We start from the raw sequence: 22,507 nt of genomic DNA, 5'->3' as shown, positions 1-22,507 counted from the left end.
AAATTGGGCTTCTTCTTGTGATACTTGGTGATGGTTATGACATGCATGCTGATTTTATCACCAATCTCATGTATATTAGTATAGTATAGTAGCCCTCATACTTGGCCAAGATATAATTATAGTGTTGTTTCGATAATCGATATTCGAACTCCTTCTCTCCCTTGAATATCACGGGAATATGAAAACTGCCGAATTCAGTGGTGGCTGCTGCGGGGGGAAATTACATGAGATTGTTCGGGATATGCATGTGCCTGTGTTGGTTACACAAATGGGGTCTTGGTCATGTATGTATGTATGTATGTATGTATGTATGTATGGGATGATAATATCGATGTTGGCTTGTTTTTTCCTATATCTTCGGGATATACTTAGAGGTGTATTGTTAGCTGAGATCTGTGATAATGCAATATTAATATAAAATGTCGGGGAGCGGAAAGGGATGTCCAAGCTTGTTTGAGCTTTGAGTTGGTTGATTGGTTGGTTGGTTAGTTTATCCGGAATTCGAGGATGTTCGGACTTGGAAATGGGTGATTGATAGGATGTATGTATATATATGATTATGATTATGATAGTCTCCGTGCCGGTAATGATGAGTCGAGTCTTATCTCACGCCCGTCTAATCGTCTAATCGTCGAATACAATTCGAAGCCCAACAGACGGGAAGTGGAGGGTCGTCGAAGCTTGAGATTTCGCGTGATTTGTGTCTTTTCAGGGCAGGGGAAAGAAAGAGGGTTTTGATGGGAGTGAACTAACACCCGTTGTCTGAACCCAAAAGCCTTCAAATCTTCTTCCTTCTTCATCGTTCTAGGTATATCGTTAGTCTACCGCGAAATTTAGATTTCTGACGAGCTGGTGATATTGCTAAGTTCTTGAAATCTGACAATGACATGAGCTTGCGAATTAATTGGATGCATTAGGGGTTCGTTTTCATTTCTATAATTTCATCCCGAGCTCGCGATACCATTGATCGACTTCTAACTTTCTGACATCTTCTAATATGATACCATTGTTTTCCAACACCATCATCGGAAGGAGTCTGGACATGTGATATCTCGGCTTCTCATTTCTGTCTCTTATCAAGATAGCTTCTTTGTAACGTCGCGACTCGATAGATCGCTCCTAGTTCAAAGAGTCAAATCTCTTGTTGTATTCTATATGTAGCCTCATTCACTCAACATATCACCTGTGAACAGGCACCTAGACTCTATACGTGCTCTTCGGAATAGCAAACAAGGCAAGCCAGCCATAGCCCCACTAATAGTGCCCGGCTCGGTGCGGAATACACCGTCTACCGTCCTGTCCCTAGACTCCACCACCGATCATCCTACCACAACCACACATACTCCACTCTTCTCTATCCCACATTCACAACCATGTGAATATATATCATTAAAAAGCATCTTCCTCCATCAAATAACCACAATCGGTCGCTTAGCTCAGTTGGTTAGAGCGTGGTGCTAATAGATTCTGATAAACATCGGAGCCCGAAAACGCCAAGGTCGCGAGTTCGACCCTCGTAGTGATCAATTTATCTTTTTGTAGTTCTTTTGCATCAAGAATCATCAAAAAAAATCAAGTATTGATGGAGATATAATGTTTTGAAGTTGTAGTGTTGTGAGTGGTGAAAATTTTGCGTGGGGACGGAGCGAGCAGTAAGAGAGGGGCGCTGCTTTTATTTATAGGGAATTGACAATTCCTTTTCCGAGTTTATGCAATGAATGGATAGACAGATGATAGCTGGGTAAGTCAGAAATGGAAGCGATATTTGAGCATGGAGATTGTGGTAAAAGGTTGAGAAATGATATCAGTGGTATGGAGGACGACTTCAGACGACTTTCAATCATGGTCTTGTTATTTTCCCACAGTATGGCTCGTAAAAGTGGCAAGACGACTCAGTCGCTTTTCGTACGGAAGGAAGAGATAAGATAAGAAGAATACAATTGTTTGGGAGGAATGGGTTTGTTGTTCCCACTTCACAAACAGATTCAAGATGAACGAACGTCTGCTGGACAGGTATATTTGAAGATATTTACTTACTTCGCTCTCTGTTGATCTGTGCAAAATCAAATACAGCTCAAAAGTATTTCATACTTTGATAAAGCACAGGATTTGATGTCTCGTTTTTTGACGGCGAACCTTTCGAAATCCGTCGATACGGAGGGCTTTTGGGGGCTATAGTTCGCCTCCTCGGGCTAAGAATTGAGGCATTTGATGGATTCTATTTGATTGCATCCATTATATGCTTTCCGTTATGCTGAACTGACAAGTGTCAAGTTGAAGAGAGCGGTGACTGTTGAGGAATATCTACAACAAATACCAATATTGACGGTCTTGGGTCCACATTATCAGTCTGATATTACGATTCCATCATGCTCAAATCTCAAATCCATATTTTACCCTTAAGACAGCAGCTACTGATGCTCTCGATATACAAATGTTAGTGCTATGCAACAACCGGCTGGTACTTTCTTTTCAAGGAAACCCCAATGTCTCTTCTACATCTTTACAATATCCACAAAATCGATACTGTTTTATGAATGCTCTTCCTTCTGATATACGCGAAACGGTTTTCTATACTTATTTTGCATTGTCTCAGGAAAGAGTCCACGCCTGTGAATACTTATGAATTGGTTTATCATGCCGAAACGGGCGACCCAGGACTATCAGACACACTGCATTAACAAGATGTGCTGCAAGTTCGGCACAGCTTTAACCTCTTCCTCTTCTTGAGAAGGTCATCATCAATGGAAAATTCTTTGTGGTACGAAATATTTTCCCGCAAATCCGAGACGAATCGACCAAGACAGACCGCGCTATTTCCCATGCGGTTACACTCGGCCATAAATTGTTATCACGACAAGTGTGCCAACGTCTCAATATCTTTCATCCTCTTCATGCTATATATCCAACCTACGAGTTTGATTCGCATTCAAAGCTGCATACTGCGATGTATCAAGAATAGATTATTAGCTAATTGACCTCACAATATGGCTGTGCTCTGTATGGAACACAAAACAACCTCATGTTACCTAAATTGTTGGTCTAGAATCTGTCAGAATACCACAGACTCTTAAAGATACGAAGCGGCGTCCGCTAAGAACAGTTGTATCGTTTGAGAAAGTCTTGGGTGGTTTAAGAGGGGTAGAATATTGAGACGTTTGATATGACAGACGCACTGTACAGCAAGCTCTAACGAGCGGCAGTGAAAATCTGAAGTTTAGAGAGATCATTCTTCTACATCTAGATGAATGGGGGTCGTCAGCAAAGTGACAGATTTTCGCGCATTACGTTGCACACAAATTCCCGGTGTCGGCACCCCCACAGTGCTACTGCATGACTGCAGTTCCACCGCTGTCAGCTACACAACATAACATTTTCAACGCATGTTTGACGATTAGTTGAGGCTTCTACGACCCAGCCTGCCGCAGTATGCTCTCTGCATATAAAAATGATCAGAATTATCTCTTGGCCTCGGCACAATCTGAACGGTTACTTGTGTTGGTCTTTGATTTGTCTTCTTCGATGACTCTATCTGTTCTTTCTATGGGCAAATTCATCTGAAAATACGAGAATGAGGCGCAATTGGGCAAACGCATGAAAGGCGTGATTTGAGATGGGTATTTTCAGCTTCATTCTACCCCACGGTGATAAAGTGTTCACAAGCTCTATGTAACCGAAAAAAGCGGCGGAAATTGACCACCATTCAAAAGAACTTCAACACTAAGATCTCTTTTCGATATAATATCAAATAATAAAAACATTTATTATCAATACAAAAAATACTCAAATTTTCGTTTGCTTTTTTCAAATTTCAATATTTAATTTGAAATGAATTTATCATCTATTAAAAAAGACCTTTGAAAGGTACTCAACTTCCGCCGCTTTTTTCGGTTACGTAGAGACAAGCTCGTAGCGAACGCGCATATAATCCAAGCACAGCAATTTGTTATCGCGATTGACACCTATCACGGATCTTTAAACGACCCCACCAATTCAAGATGATTCAGATGAAATTTCCAGCTACGCCTTTTCAAATACCCCGCACCCATGTAACGTCGCTAAACGCCGGATATCAAAATACCCCTCTGCCAAGGACCATGATCTTGGAGAATTGATTTTATCGCTGGAATCTGGCTGTTATACTGAGCTGAATTCGTTGATGTGATATGGCATCACGATTGGGTGATTTTGCGCAAAGGAGCATGAATGTATTTTCACAACAACCTTGGCTATGCTAGAAACCCGTTCGAGCATGTCATCCCTTTTTTGATTGCAGCAATATGTGATAGATTATGACACAACTGTCAAGCCGTTCCAATGAAGAATCTATTGATGTATCACTCAATAGTTTGCGTCCTTCACGATGGCAACCATCAGCCATAGCACAGCCAGCCACCAAAACACAGAAACTGAAGGACTCCGCACTATTATAACCGTCAAAGATCGAGGAGATGAATATTTAAGTTGAGCATATCCAGACCAAAATCTGATTTACATTCCTCACTGCTTATCTACTTCTCACAGCAACAATCATTACTCAAATCAACTTTCTCTCATATCATCATTCAATATGGTTTTCAACGGCGTCGGTACCTACGAGATTGTGCCATACCAGGCTCCGACTCTCAATCTCAATGCATGGGAAGGCTTGCTCACACCTGGAGCAGTTGTCAGAACATAGTAAGTTAAATTGCAAACCGTCCTGACATATTGCAGTTGACAATAACTAATGCTACTGGGAATTTCAGCGCTCGTGGCGATGCACCAAGCGACAACGCCAAGTGGCAGGTTGCACTCGTTTCTGGCTCAGGGGAAAGCGCCGAGTATTTGATCATCAATGTTCGCAGCGGTTTCTTCCTCGCCGCAACCGGTAAGTGTTATACCAACAAGCCTTAGGAGATGATTCACATGCTAATATGATACTGATAGGCGACAACAAGATTGTCTCTACTCCTCAAATTTCCCCAACTGATCAGTCTGCCCGCTGGACTATCAAGGCCGCAACAACCAATGGCTACCAAGTCTTCACGTGAGTATCATTCTGTCCACTCCACCTTGATCAATTCAATAGTCTAGATGATTGACATCAAAATCACAGTATCAACAACAAGATTTCTAGCCGTGGCCAACTCTCCGTAAAAGACTTTGGCACCCAAAGTGGGGCTGACATTCTCTCCGCATCTTCAAAGAGTGAGGATAACCAGAAATGGTATTTTGATCCCAGTAAATAAGAATGGAGACATCTGGTAGCGGGTAGCAGGGTTTCGAATTGATGGACATTCAGTACACTCTTTTTTGGTATCTGTATACAGATTTAAATAGCAAATGAAAATACAATAGTCTTTTCACGTGGGATATGAAGATGGTTACTTTTCTTGGTGATTCGAACATGGAGGTGATTTTACGACCATTATTGGGTTTTCTTTTTGCGGCGTCAAGTAAAACCGCCAAACCCATAGCAACTAGATTTGACATGTGGAAATTTGACGTCTGTTAATGAATAAAGGGTTTCTGGGGATATAATTATGATAGACTATTCAAAGAATGATATAAACAACCCATCTGTTGATACAAATATACCCCCGATTTCATCATTCAATTTCGATTAGGGGATCATGCACAAAAATATATAAAACGAAATTATCATTATTGTTTGCTTAACTACACCTACCTACCTATTCAAAACTATTAATGTCGCAGGGAATACAAGAGGGAAAAACTGCAATACTTGAATCATAACCGAGCACTGCCTTACACTGTGAAAGGTAGTTAATCGTCTCCATCTCCGTCATTTCCATCAGCGCCATTGTTTTCACCATTATTTCCATCGTCGTTCCCACCATCATCGTTTCCACCATCGTTATTCCCACCACCATTGCCGTTCCCACCATCGTCGTTCCCACCATCGTCGTTCCCTCCTTCATCATTTTCGCCACTAGCATCTTCTCCATCTCCTCCATTTCCGTTTCCACCTTCTTCATTTCCATCTTGGTTATCCCCTCCTCGGTCATCTCCTTGGTCATCTCCTCCTTGGTCATCTCCTCCTTGGTCATCTCCTCCTTGGTCATCTCCTCCTTGGTCGTCTCCTTCTTGGCCGCCCTCTTGGTCTTTTGTATCATCTTCTCCCTCGTCTCCCACTTCAGTATCACCAGTATCATTTCCTTCCTGGTTTTCTTCCGCTTCATCTCCATCTGCGTTGTTCTCTTCTTTATTATTCTCGTTCGCTTCATCCCCATCTTGATTATTTCCACTTCCATCGTCATCCTGGCTGCCCTCTTCTTGGTTCTCTTGAGTATTTTCACTCTCCTTTCCGTCTTCCCTTCCTTCTTGATCATCTCCATCATCACCCTCTTGGCCCTGTTCATCAGCTGCCTCTTGATTTTCATTTTCGCTCCTCTCTCCTTCATCTTTTTGATCGCTTTCATTCCCTCCTTCCGAATCATTTACCAAATTATTGTCCTGTGTTTGATCGTGTTCACCTGCATCATCTGACTCTGGGATCAATTCTCCTAGATCGTCTCCCTCTACATCGCTGTCTTTTGAAGCATTTCCTTTTGGATTATCTCCTTCTGGATTATCTCCTTCTGGATTATCTCCTTCTGGATTATCTCTTTCACCACTTCCCTCGCTGTCCCCATCTATTTGATCGGCTTCGTCGTTTCTCCCTTCAGTGCCTTCTTCTTGACTCTGATTATCGTCCTCCTCTTGATCACTCTTCTGTGCAGTACCTGCTTGTTGATTCTCTTGATCACTTCCCTCCACATCGTTGTTGTCTCCTGAATCTCTTTCCTGAGTATCACTTCCATCTTTGTCATCTTGATCGACATTCTTCGTTTCTGAGTCGTTCTCTTCACCATCTCTGTCACTTCCATCATCCCCGCTTTCTAACTTGCCTTGTTCCCCTTCGCTTTTATCGCCATCTTCCACCTCTTGATTCTCCTGATTGTCGACAGCATCGGAAACCCCTTCTTTGATTACTTGATCAGCATCTCCACTCGCCTCATCCTTTCCATTGTTCTCGCTATCCGAGCCATTTTCAACTTCGCTCGCTTCCCCTGTTCCATCTACACCATTTCCACCATCCCCACCATCATCATCGTCCTCTTCGTTCTGACCGTTCTCGCTTTTTGTGTCATCAGACTCCCCAACTGCCCCGTTATCTTCGTTATCAGAATTGTTTTGATCTTCATTTCCTCCATCTTCAGCTTCCTGATTTTGTCCCTCGACCTCTTCTTCATTATTATCATCTCTTTTTTCACCATCATCCTCACTTCCAAGCTCTTCCTCAGAAGCCTCGCTCTTAGGAGTTTTATCTCCCTCCTGAACATCTTTGCCGTTTGCGTCATCTTGACCCACAGCGGCACCCGCTCCACTCCCACTCTCATCCTGACTTTCCTCATTGTCTCCATTATCCGAACCTACCTGAGCCTCACTCCCTTCAGCATCTCCCTCCCCAGTACTCCCTGTTCCCTCTTCTCCCTCATTATTCTCGCCGCTCTCTTCTGCCTCGTTTTCTGGGTCATCCTTGGCCCCATTCTCAGAAGTATTATCTCCATCAATTCCACTCCCCTTCTTCCCATCGGTTTTCTCCCCCTCGCCTTCCTCTTTCCCCGTTTCACCACTATCACTTTTGCTTTCTGGATTATCCAGATCCTCACTCTGCTCAGGGTCATCGTTGAAAATCTCAAAAGTTTCCTCGTTGATCAACGTATCAACCTTTTTATCACTTTGACCACTTGTTCCGTCTCTATCACTAGCATCAGGTCCAACCTGAATTGACCTTCCCTGCTTATCGTCACTCTCCAAAGGTAGAACATGTCGACCTCCTGATTTCCCAGTTTTCATTTCAGCGAGGAAACCTTTCGTGTTTTGTCCAGTTGCAACGAAGGCTGTAGTAATATTTGGTATTTTGGCAACAAGTCCTTGTGCAGTTGTGAAAGACTCCGGGTCTAGAATAGCATCTGTGATCAATTGAGACCCTAAGGCAACTAAGGGTCCAATCATCGGAATACAACTGAGACCCACAGCCACAATACCCATGAGGCACTTGACAATCCAATCTTTGTCGTACCAATTTTCTTGGTAAGTAACACTGATGCCATATTGGCTACTGATCAATCTGTCAAGTTGAATGAGACCTGCTTTATTCATCCATCGAATTTGAGTTGGTTGTTTTGCAACGACGGATTTGGAATCAAAAAGGACGATGAATTGATAAGGGTCTTGAAACTCCTCTTTTCGTAACTGAGCGGAAATTGCAAGCATACTTGCAAGAGATCTAATATCAAACCGGGCCGTGTATTAAGGTAGGAATTTCCACCCAAAGGTATCATTTCGTTGCAAAACTTTGCTACCTACCACCTCAAAGTCATCACCAAAGATTCCTTGTTCTCTCCTTTTCTCGGGGCCAAAGACACCAGGTTCCTTTGTAATTGGGAGCTTTGTTGTCGGATTTCTTTGCTGAAGCTGGTGTGCCAAGTTTGTCGACTCCGATTTAAGCGTGTGACGATCTCTTTCTCTCATTTTCTGGCCAACAATACCCCTGTTAAGAGTATCGATCTGTTTGGCGTAGTCCTTTTCGCGGTTAACAAGATTATAAGTCCCTCTGATAAGTTCTTCCTCGTCGAGCTTGATATATCTGTAGATCTTCAGGGTCGGACTACTAAGACGTATTTCCACCCGGGTGTACGTGCACCGATCAGGGTATCTTTTATGCGCTTCTTGACATAGCGGGATATAGATACATCTCAGTGGATAAGACAAATCTACCCAGAGAAACTGTTCGTCGAGCGTAGGAATGAGGCATGGCCAAAGCCCAACCTCATTCTTTCCGCTCTGATCACTAATTTCAAAGTAAGCATCGGTACCCCCGACAGAATCTTGTCGTTTGGTACCCATGCAAGTGCTGCCGGCCACTACACAATGGTTAGTTATGCCTATTGACGACAAATTTTGGAGAGAAGTAAGGACTTGATTTTGTATTGGGGAGCAAGAATAGTAAAGGTAGAACCGGGGAACAGAATTATGCAGTAGAAGAGTAAAAGAGAGTGAAACATTTGTACTCACTGGCGTTCATGTATTGGTAACGGGCATAAGTTTTTCGGAACAAGTTACTGAGAACCTGCTTTCCTAAGCGGTTGATGTCCTGACAAGGAATTTTTGGGGCATTGAAGCCTTCATCAACATAACAGTTGGAAACTATCTCGAGTAGAATATGTCGATAGAACTGTTTGGCATCATCTGGGTCAAATTCCCAGCATTTCAAGGCTGCTCGAGGGAACCAAGCAACACCTTCAGGGTTTGCTCCTGCCATGCTGCTATTTCTTGAGCTAGAATTTGCTAAATTGAAGGGTATACTATAGGTAAGAGGCTTAATGCTGAGGAGGGTAATGAGAATAAGGAAGTGGAATAGCTGGTAGCTTGGATTGCGCTTGATTTGCTCAGTTTGAATTGGCGAGTTAATATGTGCTATGTTCTCCTTGTGGAAACACAACTATTCATGGAGGATTTCGGTAAAATAATAGACCCCAAGTAATTCGTTGATTAATCAATATCTCTATGGCAAAGGAAGAGGACAGGACTACATATATGTCAAAAATGATTGTTACCAGCCAACACCTGCCAAACCCGAGTTGTTCATGGTATCAGATATCAGCGTTCGGGCATCTCACGCTTCCCGAAACTGTAACTAACAATTACTTAGATATTCAATTGATGTGTCAATATCCTACTGGTTTGTAACGTGACTGGACTTCGCGGCTGTGTTCATATCCTGTGCTACTAGGCGAAAGATCTCCCATTTCATCGCCAGGAATGTATCTACAAATGCAATAAATCTGCTATGTTCTTCAAACTCTGTCTCAACTTTCACGACAAATAAAAGATTATCAGCCAGCCATTTCCAAAATTCATGGGTATTATAACCAACCGATGACCAAATGCAACTCGTTGTAAACCGCAGCAGACTAGAAAAGCAACCGTTTCACCAGTAATTCGCTCCTAGCTTGACAACAAATAGTAGAAAAATCTTGTTCTTCTTCACTGTTGTGTTATATAGTGTAGCAAGTAGGGTTTCAAACTCAAATGTTGGGTGGAAATGGCCTAAGCTGGCCATGGGCAGCACTCAAACCCAACATAAATGGTGATACATGTAGAGAGTACTTCTCAGCATGCACAAGGAGCTACTTGTCCTTATAAAACAAATGATGAGGAGGTTGAAATAACGAAACAATCCCTGAATAGCCATATATCAACCAATCAGGGAGATGCACGCTTGATCAGTGAGTGAGCTCAGCAAGCTGATCTGCTTGTGGTGGCTGTCTTTCGACTGCTTTGAACATATCTCATATTGTAAAGTAACCATACCCCGCACCCTGTGTCTTGGTGGTATGTTGGTACCTTGTTACATACCGAAATACCACCATTGTGTTGACGGTATTACCATTCAGGCGAAGAAGTGAAGGGGGTTTCGGATCAGATCTCGTCATGATTTGAAGCACAAGAGCCGAGTGCCCGGTCTTTGGGTTACTTTCATGTTAGGACCTGTTTTGACGAGACAATCTCTATCTCGACACCTGATAATCCATTGCGATGTGCTTCCCCGTTCTTGTAAAGGCATATCATTTTTCATGCAAAGAACGTGCTTGGTGGTTCTTCAGGAGGAGCCTCGTATGGATGGTACTGGCTTATTGCACACTTGATTGAGAGCGTTTAAGTGCTGCCAACAACTGTCTCAACAGATTCTTGATAGAAGTTCTTTCTTGAACTGGCTCAAAACGGGTTTCCGTCTGGGATTGTGCCTGGAACACTCTTTTAATACTGATATGCAAAGTATCATAGGCAACAAACGCGAAGATCTTAGGGCACGATCTACACACATCGAAGATTTGATTGAGATCAAAACATGCAATTATAACAAATGATATGCAGAATAAAATCCTTTCAAGCTCAAGCTTCTTGAGCAATAACAATCAGAACAATTGTGATTAATCAAAAGATTTTGCATACCTAGCATTAGTCAGATCCCGCGGTCATTGGAAGGGGGGGATGCTCACCGGTACGCCCTCTCCAGCCTCCAAACTGGGCATCTGCATGTTTTAAGTGGGACCCGTGGACGTTAGACATCACCACCAGCCACACACGTGCTACGAGAAGAAATTTCTTACAATTTGGCGACAACGTCATGAATCTGAGAATTCCCATCAACAGCCATCAGTGTTATCTTTCTCTTTTATTGCAGAAATATGACTTCCCGTGTCGAATTGTCACACACCACAACTGGTCCCTCGAACACTTCCAAGTCCTTACAGGACTATGTCGATTAGATCAGTCTCCATTCTCATCCTTTAATCCGCACATTTGTAACAAGCACGCCGCCCTTCCGGTGACTGAAAGGGCGTTGGCTCGATACTGTTGATAGCGAATCAATTGCCTGTCTCGGCCTCTACGCTAGTCAGACAGGACTCCACTGTGTATGAGCAACTTTACTTTGTGGGCCTCAACCCGCAAACCTCAGCCCGGTACCTGAAAACGGTCAATTGAATCCTAGGGTTACTTCACTGAATCCACTCTTATCTATCTACTAGTCAAGGCGGGACAGACGACGCTACTCTGGTTGAAGAAGGTGCTCGGGTGGGTTCTCGTCGCGATTGATCATTGATAATTGTAACCAGATGAACCTTCTCCTATCGTAGCGGTTAAGGTATCCTCAGGCGAACCTGGAGATATTACTGTATGAATTGCCTAGACGTCTAATATGTGCAGATTTTCACAGTATGTAAGAACTCATGTTGCATTCTTTCCCTTCTAAATAACATCAGGCAACGCATTTTACAACATGACTTCTTTTTCATTCTATTATCATATATAGATCTATATTACTTTTGAACCTCGGCTCGCTCCGAAGCAAATTTTTTTCTCACCCGACTCAATTTCGGGCTTGCACTGGAAGTGGAAATATAGCACGGACTGGCCCCTCATTTATGGCCAGTTCCGATTCTTAACGATTGCCAAAAAATGACTCGCCTGAGAAGGAATCGAATCAAAACAATTCCCAGATTGATGGAATCGTCAAGTGACGACTGTCTTGGCAAATGCTTGAAGAGCTTTCCGTCTTTCCGCAGACGCCCCAAAGCTTGTGTTAACGACCCTACATACAATAAGCAAGTGTTGCGAATGAAAATTGTGCTACGTATTCGTATTACAATTCCCAGGTGATGCGTTTGATTTCGACCACCTTCCTCTTTCATCGACGTTCCCCAATTTTGATACGTCGTTAGCACAATTTCATATCGAACTATATCTGATAGGATCAATGTGGAGGGTCAACGGTTCCATCGGGTCAGAGATACGGTGATGTGGGTTGTTGATCTTGATTTTATCCAGTGATGCTGCTTCCTCTGCTTCAATACTTAAGGTTTTTGGTGGGGCGTCTATACGCGTCTCCACCACCCTTTAACGACTTCTACATTAAGGACCTCGAATTACACGGGTAACCATGCTGAAGCCATGTGATGAATCCACCAGAGGAAATTGACAATCCTTCATATATCTCTTTGATTCCCAAAATGTTTTGACGTGGTACCTTCAGTCAGTCTCCTACAGATTTCAGTCATGGCCAACAATTTAGGAAATCTTGCCCTCGATGGCGGCGATCCTCGCATTGACGGAGTAGGCGAGGTGAACGTACCAACCACTGTTCGTCGCAACTTGCATGATCCAAACGTCTCCTTTGAGGAATACTTGTACTATGCAAAGATTCAGCGAGAACAAGAGAAGAATGGACTTGGTCCAGAGGAACGGGAGCGAATGTACCAGGAGTATCTTGCCGGAGTAGACCATGTTGCCGGAAAGGAAATCGGTAATGAGAAACACGCTCTTCCAGAAATTGAGGATGAGAAGACCGGACCTCAGCCAGTCGACGAATCAAAACCTAGTTCCATTACCAAAGCCCCCCATCCTTCGCTTGTCGGAGCTGGCGAATGGGAAACTGCATCCCGAGCAGCAAGAAACGCTACGTGGGGAGCTGTGTAAGTTATTCTTTTGGATGAAGCTACGATGTATCTGACGGTCAAACAGTGTATACCTTATCACCACCGATATTTTAGGGCCATCCAACGCACCATACGCTGTTTCACAATTCGGATATGTTGGAGGTGTAATGATGTATTTCTTCATGGGTGTTATGGCTTTCTTCGCTGGATGGCAAATTTGGCGCATGTTTTTGAAGCTCGACAGTGACAGATATCCAATGAGGACATTTGGTGACTTGGGATTCAGAATGTAAGGATACCACGCCCACAACGAAATCTACGGGTACACAGCTAACTTTGATAGTTTCGGAACTTATCCTCGCCATGGTATTAATCTTCTGCAAAGTATCCAACTTCTGTTCAATGTTGGTGTTATTGTCATCTCTAACGGTCAAGCACTGTCGCAAATGTCCAAATACAAGCTCTGCTTTTCCATCTGCATCTTGGTCTGGGCACTCGCTGGTATGATTTTAGGTCAAATCCGTTCTCTGCAGAAGTTTGGATATCTTGCCAATTTCGCCATTTGGTTGAACATTCTTGTCATTTTCATGACCATGGGCGTGGCAGCACACAGTCCCCCAAATTATGACGCCGTGTTGGCATCTTTTGGTATCCCGAAAGCTCCCATCAAGCATACTGTTTGGATTCCTTCTGGCTCAACTTTCGATTCGCAATTGAGCTCTGCTATGCAAATCGTCTATGCTTACGGTGGCGCAATGTTGTATTGTGAATTCATGGCTGAAATGAAACGACCACTCGATTTCATCAAGGCGCAATTCCTAGCTGAAATATTCATCTTCGTTTGCTACCTCATCTTCGGTCTCGTTGTTTACTCGCAGCAAGGTCAATTCACCTACAATCCAGCCAATCAAGGGCTCTCACCCTACTCGTGGCAAACCGTCACCAATGCAATTAACCTGGTTTCCGGTCTCATCGCTGCAGTTCTATACGGTAACATCGGTATCAAGGTCATCTACCAAAATATTGTTGAAGACCTCTTCGGTGGCCCAGAGCTCACTACCAAGAAAGGAAAACTCATTTGGATTGCCATCGTACCTTTGTACTGGGCATTTGCATTTGTTCTCGGATCCGCAGTTCCTCAATTCACCAACATCTCTTCGCTCGTTGCTGCAGTCTGTATCATGCAATTCACATATACCTTCCCCACCCTTCTCTACTTTGGTATGACCATCAAGGAAGATGCCATGCATCCAGATGAAAAATTCGACCCTGCCACCGGAACCATAAACAGAATCGATACCTGGAAAGACATGAGCAGATGGAAGAGAGGTCTTATCCCAAGATGGTGGTTGAAGGTCTTCTGCTTCTTGTTCTTTTTGGCAAGCGCTGCTACTGCCATTTTGGGTATGTATACCAGTATCAAAAGTATCATTGCCAGTTTCGGATTGGGTCATGCAACCAGTTTTGGATGCACAAGTCCGGTTGGATATGCTTAGATGATGGGGACTTGGAGATCAGGTAATTGGGGACTAGGGAACCAAGGGCATATTGGATGATGATAATGATGGGGTAATGACGGGGAATGAAGATATGAATAATCTACTGAAGTGGAGATCTTAAATGAGAATAAATGATTATATTTCACTTGGCAAGAATGCATTATAACGTGCGAGAGCCTGTGCCAAAATTCTCAATGCTTGAACAAACACTCATCTGTGCTGCCGCTGTTAACAAAGTAATCCGAGGTCATTTATCACTGCGAGTTCGTCGCCCCTTCATCGGATTATAATACGCGAGTCGAGAATTAGAAACCTTCGAAGCACACTCTGCTCAACAATGTCTGATTGGAATATCGCAGTGAACAATTAATGATTAGTTGGAGCCTTTTTTCAGATGTTGTATTTCTCTTTTCTTATTCTTGAAAATAATTCTTGTGTCCTCAAAGGTCCTAACGCTGTTATAATGCCATGCTCTTAAAACTACAGATGCTACCAATACTACCAAAAATGTTATTCCCATGATGTCCATCCTGCCTAATATGTTTACCAATTCCACTTTACTAAGTCAGGTATATGCAATTTCACCTGTCAAATAATTAAAGTATTCACAGATCCACTTTCTCTTCTGTGGTATTAATATCGTCCCCAGTATTGGCTTGAGCTTTGAGATCACATTCAACCATTGCCCGAATTAGCTCGGTTGTAATTTCAACACCCTTCCGTACAGACTCGGGATCGGAGTCGACGGGTACATGTAAGAACATGGCTTTATTTGGTTTTTGATGCTTGTAACGGTGTGCGAGAGAGGTATAGTATATAAAATCGCAGAGGTAGTTACCGGCATCTTCGGAAATGCGTGTATCGACTTCCTATATGAATGTATTCAGTAACGGAATGGGAAATATGGACCAGACAAAGGCAATGTCATCGATCAAAAGGGATAGAAAAGTCAATACGAACAGGACAAGCTTCCTTCCATTGACGAAACATTTTGTCGAATGGCAAACTCGTCAAAAGTTCCCCAGGACAATCATGCCATACCCAGTCATCGCCCTCCTTGATCTTGTTGTATTCGTCGTTCAAAACACTCCCATCGACATCTTTCATGAAATATCCATCTCGATGACCCCGTCGCTCACAACTGTAAAAAGATCGACCAGATGCCATTCCAATATGTAGTATATAATCAGGCTTTGTGTCATCAAGAAGTACAGGCACAAGTTCCCGAACAGCCTTGTATCCTACATGAACTGGCGCTCCATAAGTCTCGATCTTAATGCGTGGAGTGTGCTTGTTTATTGGTGGTCGTGCATGCGGATGGTGCCCCTCATCTTTTACATCCGTAGGAACGTAAGATGGTAGACGAGATGCTATTTCCCATGATGGATTTATAGGAAACTGCGCGCGAAAAGGCTGTTTGAAGTCATAGTCAGCATTTAGGAACTTTGAGACTTGGAGCAGTTCAACATATGGATTGAACAAGTCCACGATTGAGGGGTAAAGCGGGGTGTAATGTCAGAATAACCCACACCAAAACCTGTAACCAAGACTCGGATTTCCTTTGCATCAGGACGTGTATTCTCATTACCGCTGATTGATCCCATGATTGCCAAAGCGAGTGATATAAGATGTTTATGATAATAGGTACAGTAATCAATCCTATCCAAGGATCCAAGGAGTGAATGATGATATGAAAGTGGTCGCTCGGACGCCGGTGATAATGCGGAATGTCCCGCAATTTAGCGTGGATCGGACGCTAAAACCCCGGATTCGAGAGACTCCCAAAACTACCTCGGTTGATTGAACAACTTCATTCACCAAAAGCGTTGACCTCACGTCTTCTTCATTGTACGCATACCTTGGAAGCTAGCCAGGTAAAATTGGGTTAACATATAGGTATTTGGAAGTTTGAGCAGTTTGCTACATTTCTAACACGTCTAATCCCTCGTCGACATGTGATATTTACCCAGATGCGAGCTTATCAGCTTCTCAATGGGTTTCAACGATCGAGTGGTCTTTGAATAGTGCAACAACGCGAGAGGACTGATCGGTGTTAAGGCTTACAATGCTGTGTTGGTATTATTCAATGGTTTCACTTATGAAAATATTGGCTGTGTTGGCAGTCGTTGGATGATGGCGCAGGCGGCGTAGTCTTCGCGAGCAAAGTTCTGGTATGTTGTACCGGGGAGATATGGACCCCACTCACCATAAACATCTTCACGAGTCACAGACTTCGAAAGATGCTATTTCGGAGATGCTTCTTCCAACAGTTGTTCTGAAAAAAGAAGAGTGTTGTCGGTAGACTATTGCATGCAAATATAGAGGCGTGGATTCAACCCGGATGCAATCAAAATCCATCGATGTAAGCCCTAGCCAAGCAGAATACCCTAGAGTTTTCCGAAGCTCTGAAGTTTTGGCATAATAGACAAGCAACTATTCGAAGTCTTACTATGTTTCTACTGCATGTTACAATACATATTCTCTAGGAGACACTGCTCTGTAATGCACAGCCTCACGTGAGATTTGATCTCTGTTGAAGTGGTTGACGGTGTATGATTTGTTGAAAAGGTGTCAGTCGCGCCTCAAAGTGTGGCATGGATTGTTGGATTCTATTGGTTCCATTTTCTCAAGCCTCTCATCTCCCCATATTTGATTCTTGAAATAGATTTCCTATACTCGGGCGTTCATCATATTGAAAAAGCTTTTTGGTAGTATTATTCACTGCCATGGCTATCCTCCTAGCCACACAAGCAAGCATCGCACAGCAAACAATGAATACGATCACAACTTTTTGTTTGTCTTCCACTTGCAGATACGGTAAATATTTCCAACAAAGCTGTGGGCTGAGTAAGAATCTACTGAAAGTGAATCCATTTTCTGTGCTGCGCTGCATTGGACTCGAGGTATATATACTTTGAGATGACCACCTTAGTTTCCATTTTCATCATCAACATCAAACATTCCAATACAACTCCTCAACTTCAAAGATCGCAATCTAATACCACTTCTATTTTCTCTTCTTTTATCACATACCTGAATAACTTTACTACACAAAGAATACCCACCATCACAATGTTTTTCAAAGCTTCCACAATCGCTTTCATTGCTGCCATCGGCTTTACATCCGCTGCACCTACACCTACCAGTGACTCTTCCTCCGCGGCAACATCAACTGTCTCTTCCGATGATTGCACAATCGTATGGCCAGGGGTTCTAGAATCCATATGGGAAAACACTCCTCAGCATGTCGCTTACAACACAATATCCCAGGACCCTTCAGATCTAGACCAAGGTTATTTTGGAATGGGTACAACTTGGAATGGAACAGCATGGACCTCGCGCCAATACACTTATGCATCATTTGACCTTCCAGCTGATGCACAAAACTGTGAACTCTGGTCTTCATTCCCTTCGAGCAGAGATGACTATGAGGTCATTACTGGTCCATTGGACCCACAAGTCGAAGTTTTTGGCCCATCTATCCCTCTCGACTCCAGTGATCTTACATTCTGGGATGTCTTCCCTGTCAACGGCGAGCCTACTGTGAAATTTTTTACACCTAACACCTTAAATCCTGGTCAGGATACTCTCATCGGCACCTTTGACTGCTCTTCGCAAGCCCAATTCTTGATGGGCATTTCCACTGGATCCGGCCCAGGTGACTTCAGCTATGATATCTATCAATTCCGTGTTAATAACACCGTTGCTAGAAACTACGGCTTGTACGTAGCATACGGCTCTGACACTTGCCAGCTACAATTGCCATAGAAGACATGGTATTTGGCATGTGATCAACGCGGAGAGACAGACGGGGAAGGGGGGTTTAATGTTTCGTTTTAGTCTTAATGGTTTCATGGTTTTGAGCATGGTGGATCTGGAGTAAAATTTCACATTCCTTTTGTTGGATGCATATGCATAGCGCCAGTTGGTTTTAGTCACTCTTTTTGTACTTTGGACTTTGGGCATAGCGAGAGCAGCATTGGCGGGACATCGAAGACTTACATTCATTACGATCATGATGGGACGAAAGACTGCATGGTTATGGCATTTAGATAGATGATAGACATGGAGCTCCTTCTACAGGATAACATCTAAATAATAATAGAGATTCATATCACAATGACTTTACTCTAGAATGCCCTGGTGAACCGTGAAGGAATCGATAATTTGTAGAATGGGAATTTTGTGATTTCTCTTTCTTTGCTAAAATGACAATGCTTGTGGTAGTCTTATGTACAATGTAAATGGGCCATCACAAAGTAATTCGCATATGAGTAGGTACGAAACCCTAAGAGCTCGTTCGAATCGACTTCTCTTTCGACATTAGACCTAGTATATCAGAGACATTAGATCTAATGTTGCGTTCATAGAAGGTAGTATTGAATCTAAAATATATTGAATCTAAAGTATCGTTGAAATATTTTCAAGTAGATGTGGCATCAAACGTAACAAGATACTGTAAACAATATGTCAAAATAATGAATGCTTTAAATATTATTCTTTATAATAATCGATAGTAGGTAGCCTTTGAGGTGCTATTAACCAATATATTTAGAGAAATTGACGTCTCCTTCATTTTCCATTTAACTGTACACATCCCAATATTAATTTTGATTATTATTAGTTTCATCCAAATTCTATGAAACACACCCCGATATGTATTGGCCTCAGTGTCATGATACTCTTGCGGTTTGAAATATTGATCAAATATAGAAAGATGATCCGAATAAGCCCTGCGCATAAAAGTATTTATACTATTCATTGAATGGTAGAAAATCACTGATATAGAGAGCCAGAAATCATTCAGTACCTTGCGGCCAATTTTGGGTTCACCTTCAACGAAACAATCTTTAAAAATTGGCCTAGCGCCTTACCTCTCAATAAATCGCCCTAATTTCATTCCAACTTTAAGATAAAGTTCTTTTTGTTTCTACAACAGAAGAGACGTTTGTGGTTGACGTTGATATCCATCTTCAAGACTCTGCCACTGGGTCTTAAAGCGAAAGACTTTACAAGAAATACCGAGGGCCAGCCAACACAACTCCTTAATCGTCAAAAACATACAGATTCTTGTCACGAAGCAAATTTACGTCGATTCTCGACTCACTGGACCTGCCTTGAATACTTCCATCCATCAATTGTTACTTGAAACAGACCCTAGACAATCATGGAGGGACGACTAGAGTAAGCTCTCCTCGCCGATATCTCAGCATACTCATGGATATGAACATTGACTAATGATATTTATAGTGAGCTTGGCGATGAGCTTGTCCATATCTTTGTTGGACCCGAAAGAAAGAAGTTCTCGGTCCACAAGAACCTCATCTGCAGATGTGGAGATTTCTTCAAGGCAGCTTTTCAAGACAATGGATTTAAAGAGGGAGCGGAGAATAAGATGGATCTACCTGAAGATAAGCCGTATATTTTTCAGGGATTTATCCTAGCTTTGTATATCAGATCTCGAGAATAGACTAGCGGTGGAAATTCAAACTCAGCTTGTGCTCATTGGAGGGGATGAGAATGAAAAGTTTGCATCTATAATCGGCAACAGGAGTGTACTTTGCTTTCGGCAGAAGATTGCATCTTAGGGTCGGTCGGCTTCATAGAGCAAAACCCAAGTAGATAGAAAATATGAGCACATTATAGGTACGCATTGTATAGGTATTCCCACGTGAAACAATCCACATTGAACCATTTTCTTTCTACTCCAGACACCCAGTTTTTATGATACCCACTGACGACAACGGCTTCATTATCAAAATAAACATGAGCATTGGCTTATCAACACTGGCGGTAATGTGAGGGCGAAGTGATTTGAGCATAACCAGACTTAACCGTTGTCACCGTAATGAAGGCGACTAGAGGGAATTGATAATTCTTCGCTGCATTATTTGAGGTTTTATCACCAATTCACTTCTCAAATCTTCATACGGCCCATCGTGATACGACAGAGTTCCAATACCATGTTAAAAAAGGTTTCGCATTCGCAAACCCTCGTGTTTTTCGATACATCCAAATTTTCGACGTAATAACTTCAGATCCGCGATTCTCCTAATCAAATTTGTACAAAATCATCAAAATTAGCAACGAAAAACGCTGCGATCAGGTCAAAGAAATACCCAAGTAGCATCTTCCGTGATGGCACATCTGACTGCTAGGTAAGAACCAATATTGTGTACTAAACCGACCAAAGCTAACTCGAAGATTCATAGTCGTCTTGGCAATGAATTGGTCCAAATCATTGTCGGTCCCGAGCTCAAAGAATTCTCTGTCCATAAAACTCTCATCAGATCAACTTGCGACTTCTTTGACAAAGCCTTCAATGGAAGATTCAAGGAGGGTATTGAGAACAAGATACTTCTTCCCGAGGATGATGCAGAAGTTTTCGAAATCTTCATCAACTGGATGTATTCCGGGCATCTTAAAGGAGGGTTAAGAGAGCCTATGGTGATCATTAATATCTGGATTTTTGCCCAAAAGTGTCAAGCTATCACCCTGAAAAATTGCGCCATGAATGCTCTACAAGATGCACTGGGCGATGAAAGAATAGGTCGATTTGCATTGTCTAATTCTGAAGTTGCACATATATACGAGCATACAACATGGGGTGATGAGCTGCGAGTATTTGCGATCGCGATGTTAGCGTGGGAGATTCCGTTTGGAGATCCAGAAGATGTCGCTAATTTGGAGGATACATTCAACGACGTGAACGGCTCATTGGAAGACGTTTTAGAATTTACACGCGATTTTGGAGAGATGCCTGTTGCTGATCCAAGAGTTCGAGGCGGTCGGTATGATAAATGTGCGTTTCATGAGCATAACGATAACGATGAATATGTTTGCGTCGCGGCATTGAATTCTCATCAGTATAGAAATATACACTAGTACACCTTGAATGTACAGTAGATCTTCAACTCCTAAACCTAAGCGTCTTGCATTTTTCTCACCTAGCCGAGGATTCTAACGTGGATCCGTGTATTGGCAGATGGAATCAAGTGATCTGAGATAACGAAAGTTGACTTGATCGTAGAGGGGGCTGAGCAGACTCGGTATCTCATCAATTTGATTTAGAGATGGCCGAAATTGTTGGTGAGACTCAAATTTCAGAAATTATTACACACAAATTAGTTATCACAATATGGAGAGCTGTTAATATTTTACTCCCGACGTGGAACTTATGTTATGTAAAGGGTTTAACAAGTAGTAGAGAGATAGATTCATGTATCTTTACGTCTGATACATTGCTATCGAAAAGAATTTGAACTCGATTATCCATGCCTTAGTTTCACCGTTCAAAGAACTAGCGTTGTGAATCTTTCAAATTGATCAAACCCCAAACTAAAATTTTTAATGGTATTACGAATTGAAATCGCTTCAGACGCCAAAAATAATGTGGGCTAAGACAGGCCAAAAAGTATTAATACTGCCAACTGATAAATCTGCAGAGAAAGGCGGTACGCAGCAACGAAAAGTCCTTGGGCAATGTTGTTTGTATTCAGCCTTTGGGCACATCACGATTCCACTAAAATAAAAACATACATCGTGCCTCTACCCACTAGTAAACGAGCCCCACGAGAACTTCTCTTGGCACCGCAATAGAAAATCGTCAAATGTCTCGCTTACCGAGAGGCTGAGAGAAAGGGGGTTCAGATTATTATCGGACCACCAGCCTTCATACTCGGGACAGCAAATAGAAAGCCCCCAAACCTCACTACACCGACAGCAGGTTGTTTGCTGTTTGCTTACCCTTTTCCAAAAATAGCTCACATCAGCCTCATCACCCAAACCGTTGTAAAAGTTCCCCAAAATCTCACTCCTTGCAGCTGCCAAGCATTTACCCCGCGACTCTCACTGGTGGTCCAACCCGACTTTAGTTACACAGCTACATACATCAATCATTAGATTTGTCACAAAAACTCTCTCTACAAAGAAACCAGAAACATTGCCTCTCACCAGTTTGCTAATAACATCATGTAAAGATGACAATCATGATCATCATATGATATTTTCAGCTTG

The 22,507-nt window shown here is 42.6% G+C and overlaps 7 protein-coding genes across 7 annotated transcripts; 5 read left to right on the top strand and 2 right to left on the bottom strand.

The window, feature by feature from the left end:
• Window positions 1-4,570: 4,570 nt before the first annotated feature.
• EAE98_000137 (uncharacterized protein) lies at window positions 4,571-5,231 on the top strand (the record flags this gene model as incomplete). Its single annotated transcript, XM_038947755.1, has 4 exons — window positions 4,571-4,680; window positions 4,749-4,870; window positions 4,930-5,029; window positions 5,099-5,231. The coding sequence occupies 4 exons, from the start codon at window positions 4,571-4,573 to the stop codon at window positions 5,229-5,231; spliced, it is 465 nt and encodes a 154-aa protein (XP_038815432.1).
• Window positions 5,232-5,769: 538 nt separating this feature from the next.
• Window positions 5,770-9,313, bottom strand: EAE98_000136 (uncharacterized protein; the record flags this gene model as incomplete). Its single annotated transcript, XM_038947754.1, has 3 exons — window positions 5,770-8,244; window positions 8,359-8,915; window positions 9,067-9,313. The coding sequence occupies 3 exons, from the start codon at window positions 9,311-9,313 to the stop codon at window positions 5,770-5,772; spliced, it is 3,279 nt and encodes a 1,092-aa protein (XP_038815431.1).
• Window positions 9,314-12,612: 3,299 nt separating this feature from the next.
• Window positions 12,613-14,488, top strand: EAE98_000135 (uncharacterized protein; the record flags this gene model as incomplete). Its single annotated transcript, XM_038947753.1, has 3 exons — window positions 12,613-13,028; window positions 13,078-13,281; window positions 13,336-14,488. 3 exons carry the CDS (start codon window positions 12,613-12,615, stop codon window positions 14,486-14,488), a joined length of 1,773 nt encoding a protein of 590 aa, XP_038815430.1.
• A 311-nt stretch (window positions 14,489-14,799) lies between these two features.
• EAE98_000134 (uncharacterized protein) lies at window positions 14,800-16,372 on the bottom strand. Its single transcript, XM_038947752.1, has 3 exons — window positions 16,021-16,372; window positions 15,452-15,904; window positions 14,800-15,360 (listed from the first exon to the last, which is right to left on the bottom strand). The coding sequence occupies exons 1-3, from the start codon at window positions 16,093-16,095 to the stop codon at window positions 15,097-15,099; spliced, it is 792 nt and encodes a 263-aa protein (XP_038815429.1). The 5' UTR covers window positions 16,096-16,372; the 3' UTR covers window positions 14,800-15,096.
• A 1,191-nt stretch (window positions 16,373-17,563) lies between these two features.
• On the top strand, window positions 17,564-18,259 carry EAE98_000133 (uncharacterized protein; the record flags this gene model as incomplete). The annotated part of the gene is made up of 1 exon (XM_038947751.1): window positions 17,564-18,259. One exon carries the CDS (start codon window positions 17,564-17,566, stop codon window positions 18,257-18,259), a length of 696 nt encoding a protein of 231 aa, XP_038815428.1.
• Window positions 18,260-19,658: 1,399 nt separating this feature from the next.
• EAE98_000132 (uncharacterized protein) lies at window positions 19,659-19,961 on the top strand (the record flags this gene model as incomplete). The annotated part of the gene is made up of 2 exons (XM_038947750.1): window positions 19,659-19,675; window positions 19,742-19,961. 2 exons carry the CDS (start codon window positions 19,659-19,661, stop codon window positions 19,959-19,961), a joined length of 237 nt encoding a protein of 78 aa, XP_038815427.1.
• A 668-nt stretch (window positions 19,962-20,629) lies between these two features.
• EAE98_000131 (uncharacterized protein) lies at window positions 20,630-21,376 on the top strand (the record flags this gene model as incomplete). Its single annotated transcript, XM_038947749.1, has 2 exons — window positions 20,630-20,649; window positions 20,704-21,376. 2 exons carry the CDS (start codon window positions 20,630-20,632, stop codon window positions 21,374-21,376), a joined length of 693 nt encoding a protein of 230 aa, XP_038815426.1.
• Window positions 21,377-22,507: the final 1,131 nt, after the last annotated feature.

Source organism: Botrytis deweyae (assembly GCF_014898535.1).
Source record: "Botrytis deweyae strain B1 chromosome Unknown BDEW_001, whole genome shotgun sequence".
Taxonomy (NCBI): Eukaryota; Fungi; Ascomycota; class Leotiomycetes; order Helotiales; family Sclerotiniaceae; genus Botrytis; species Botrytis deweyae.
The sequence above is the reverse complement of the archived record's forward strand: the minus strand, read 5'-3'. Positions and strand labels throughout refer to the sequence as shown.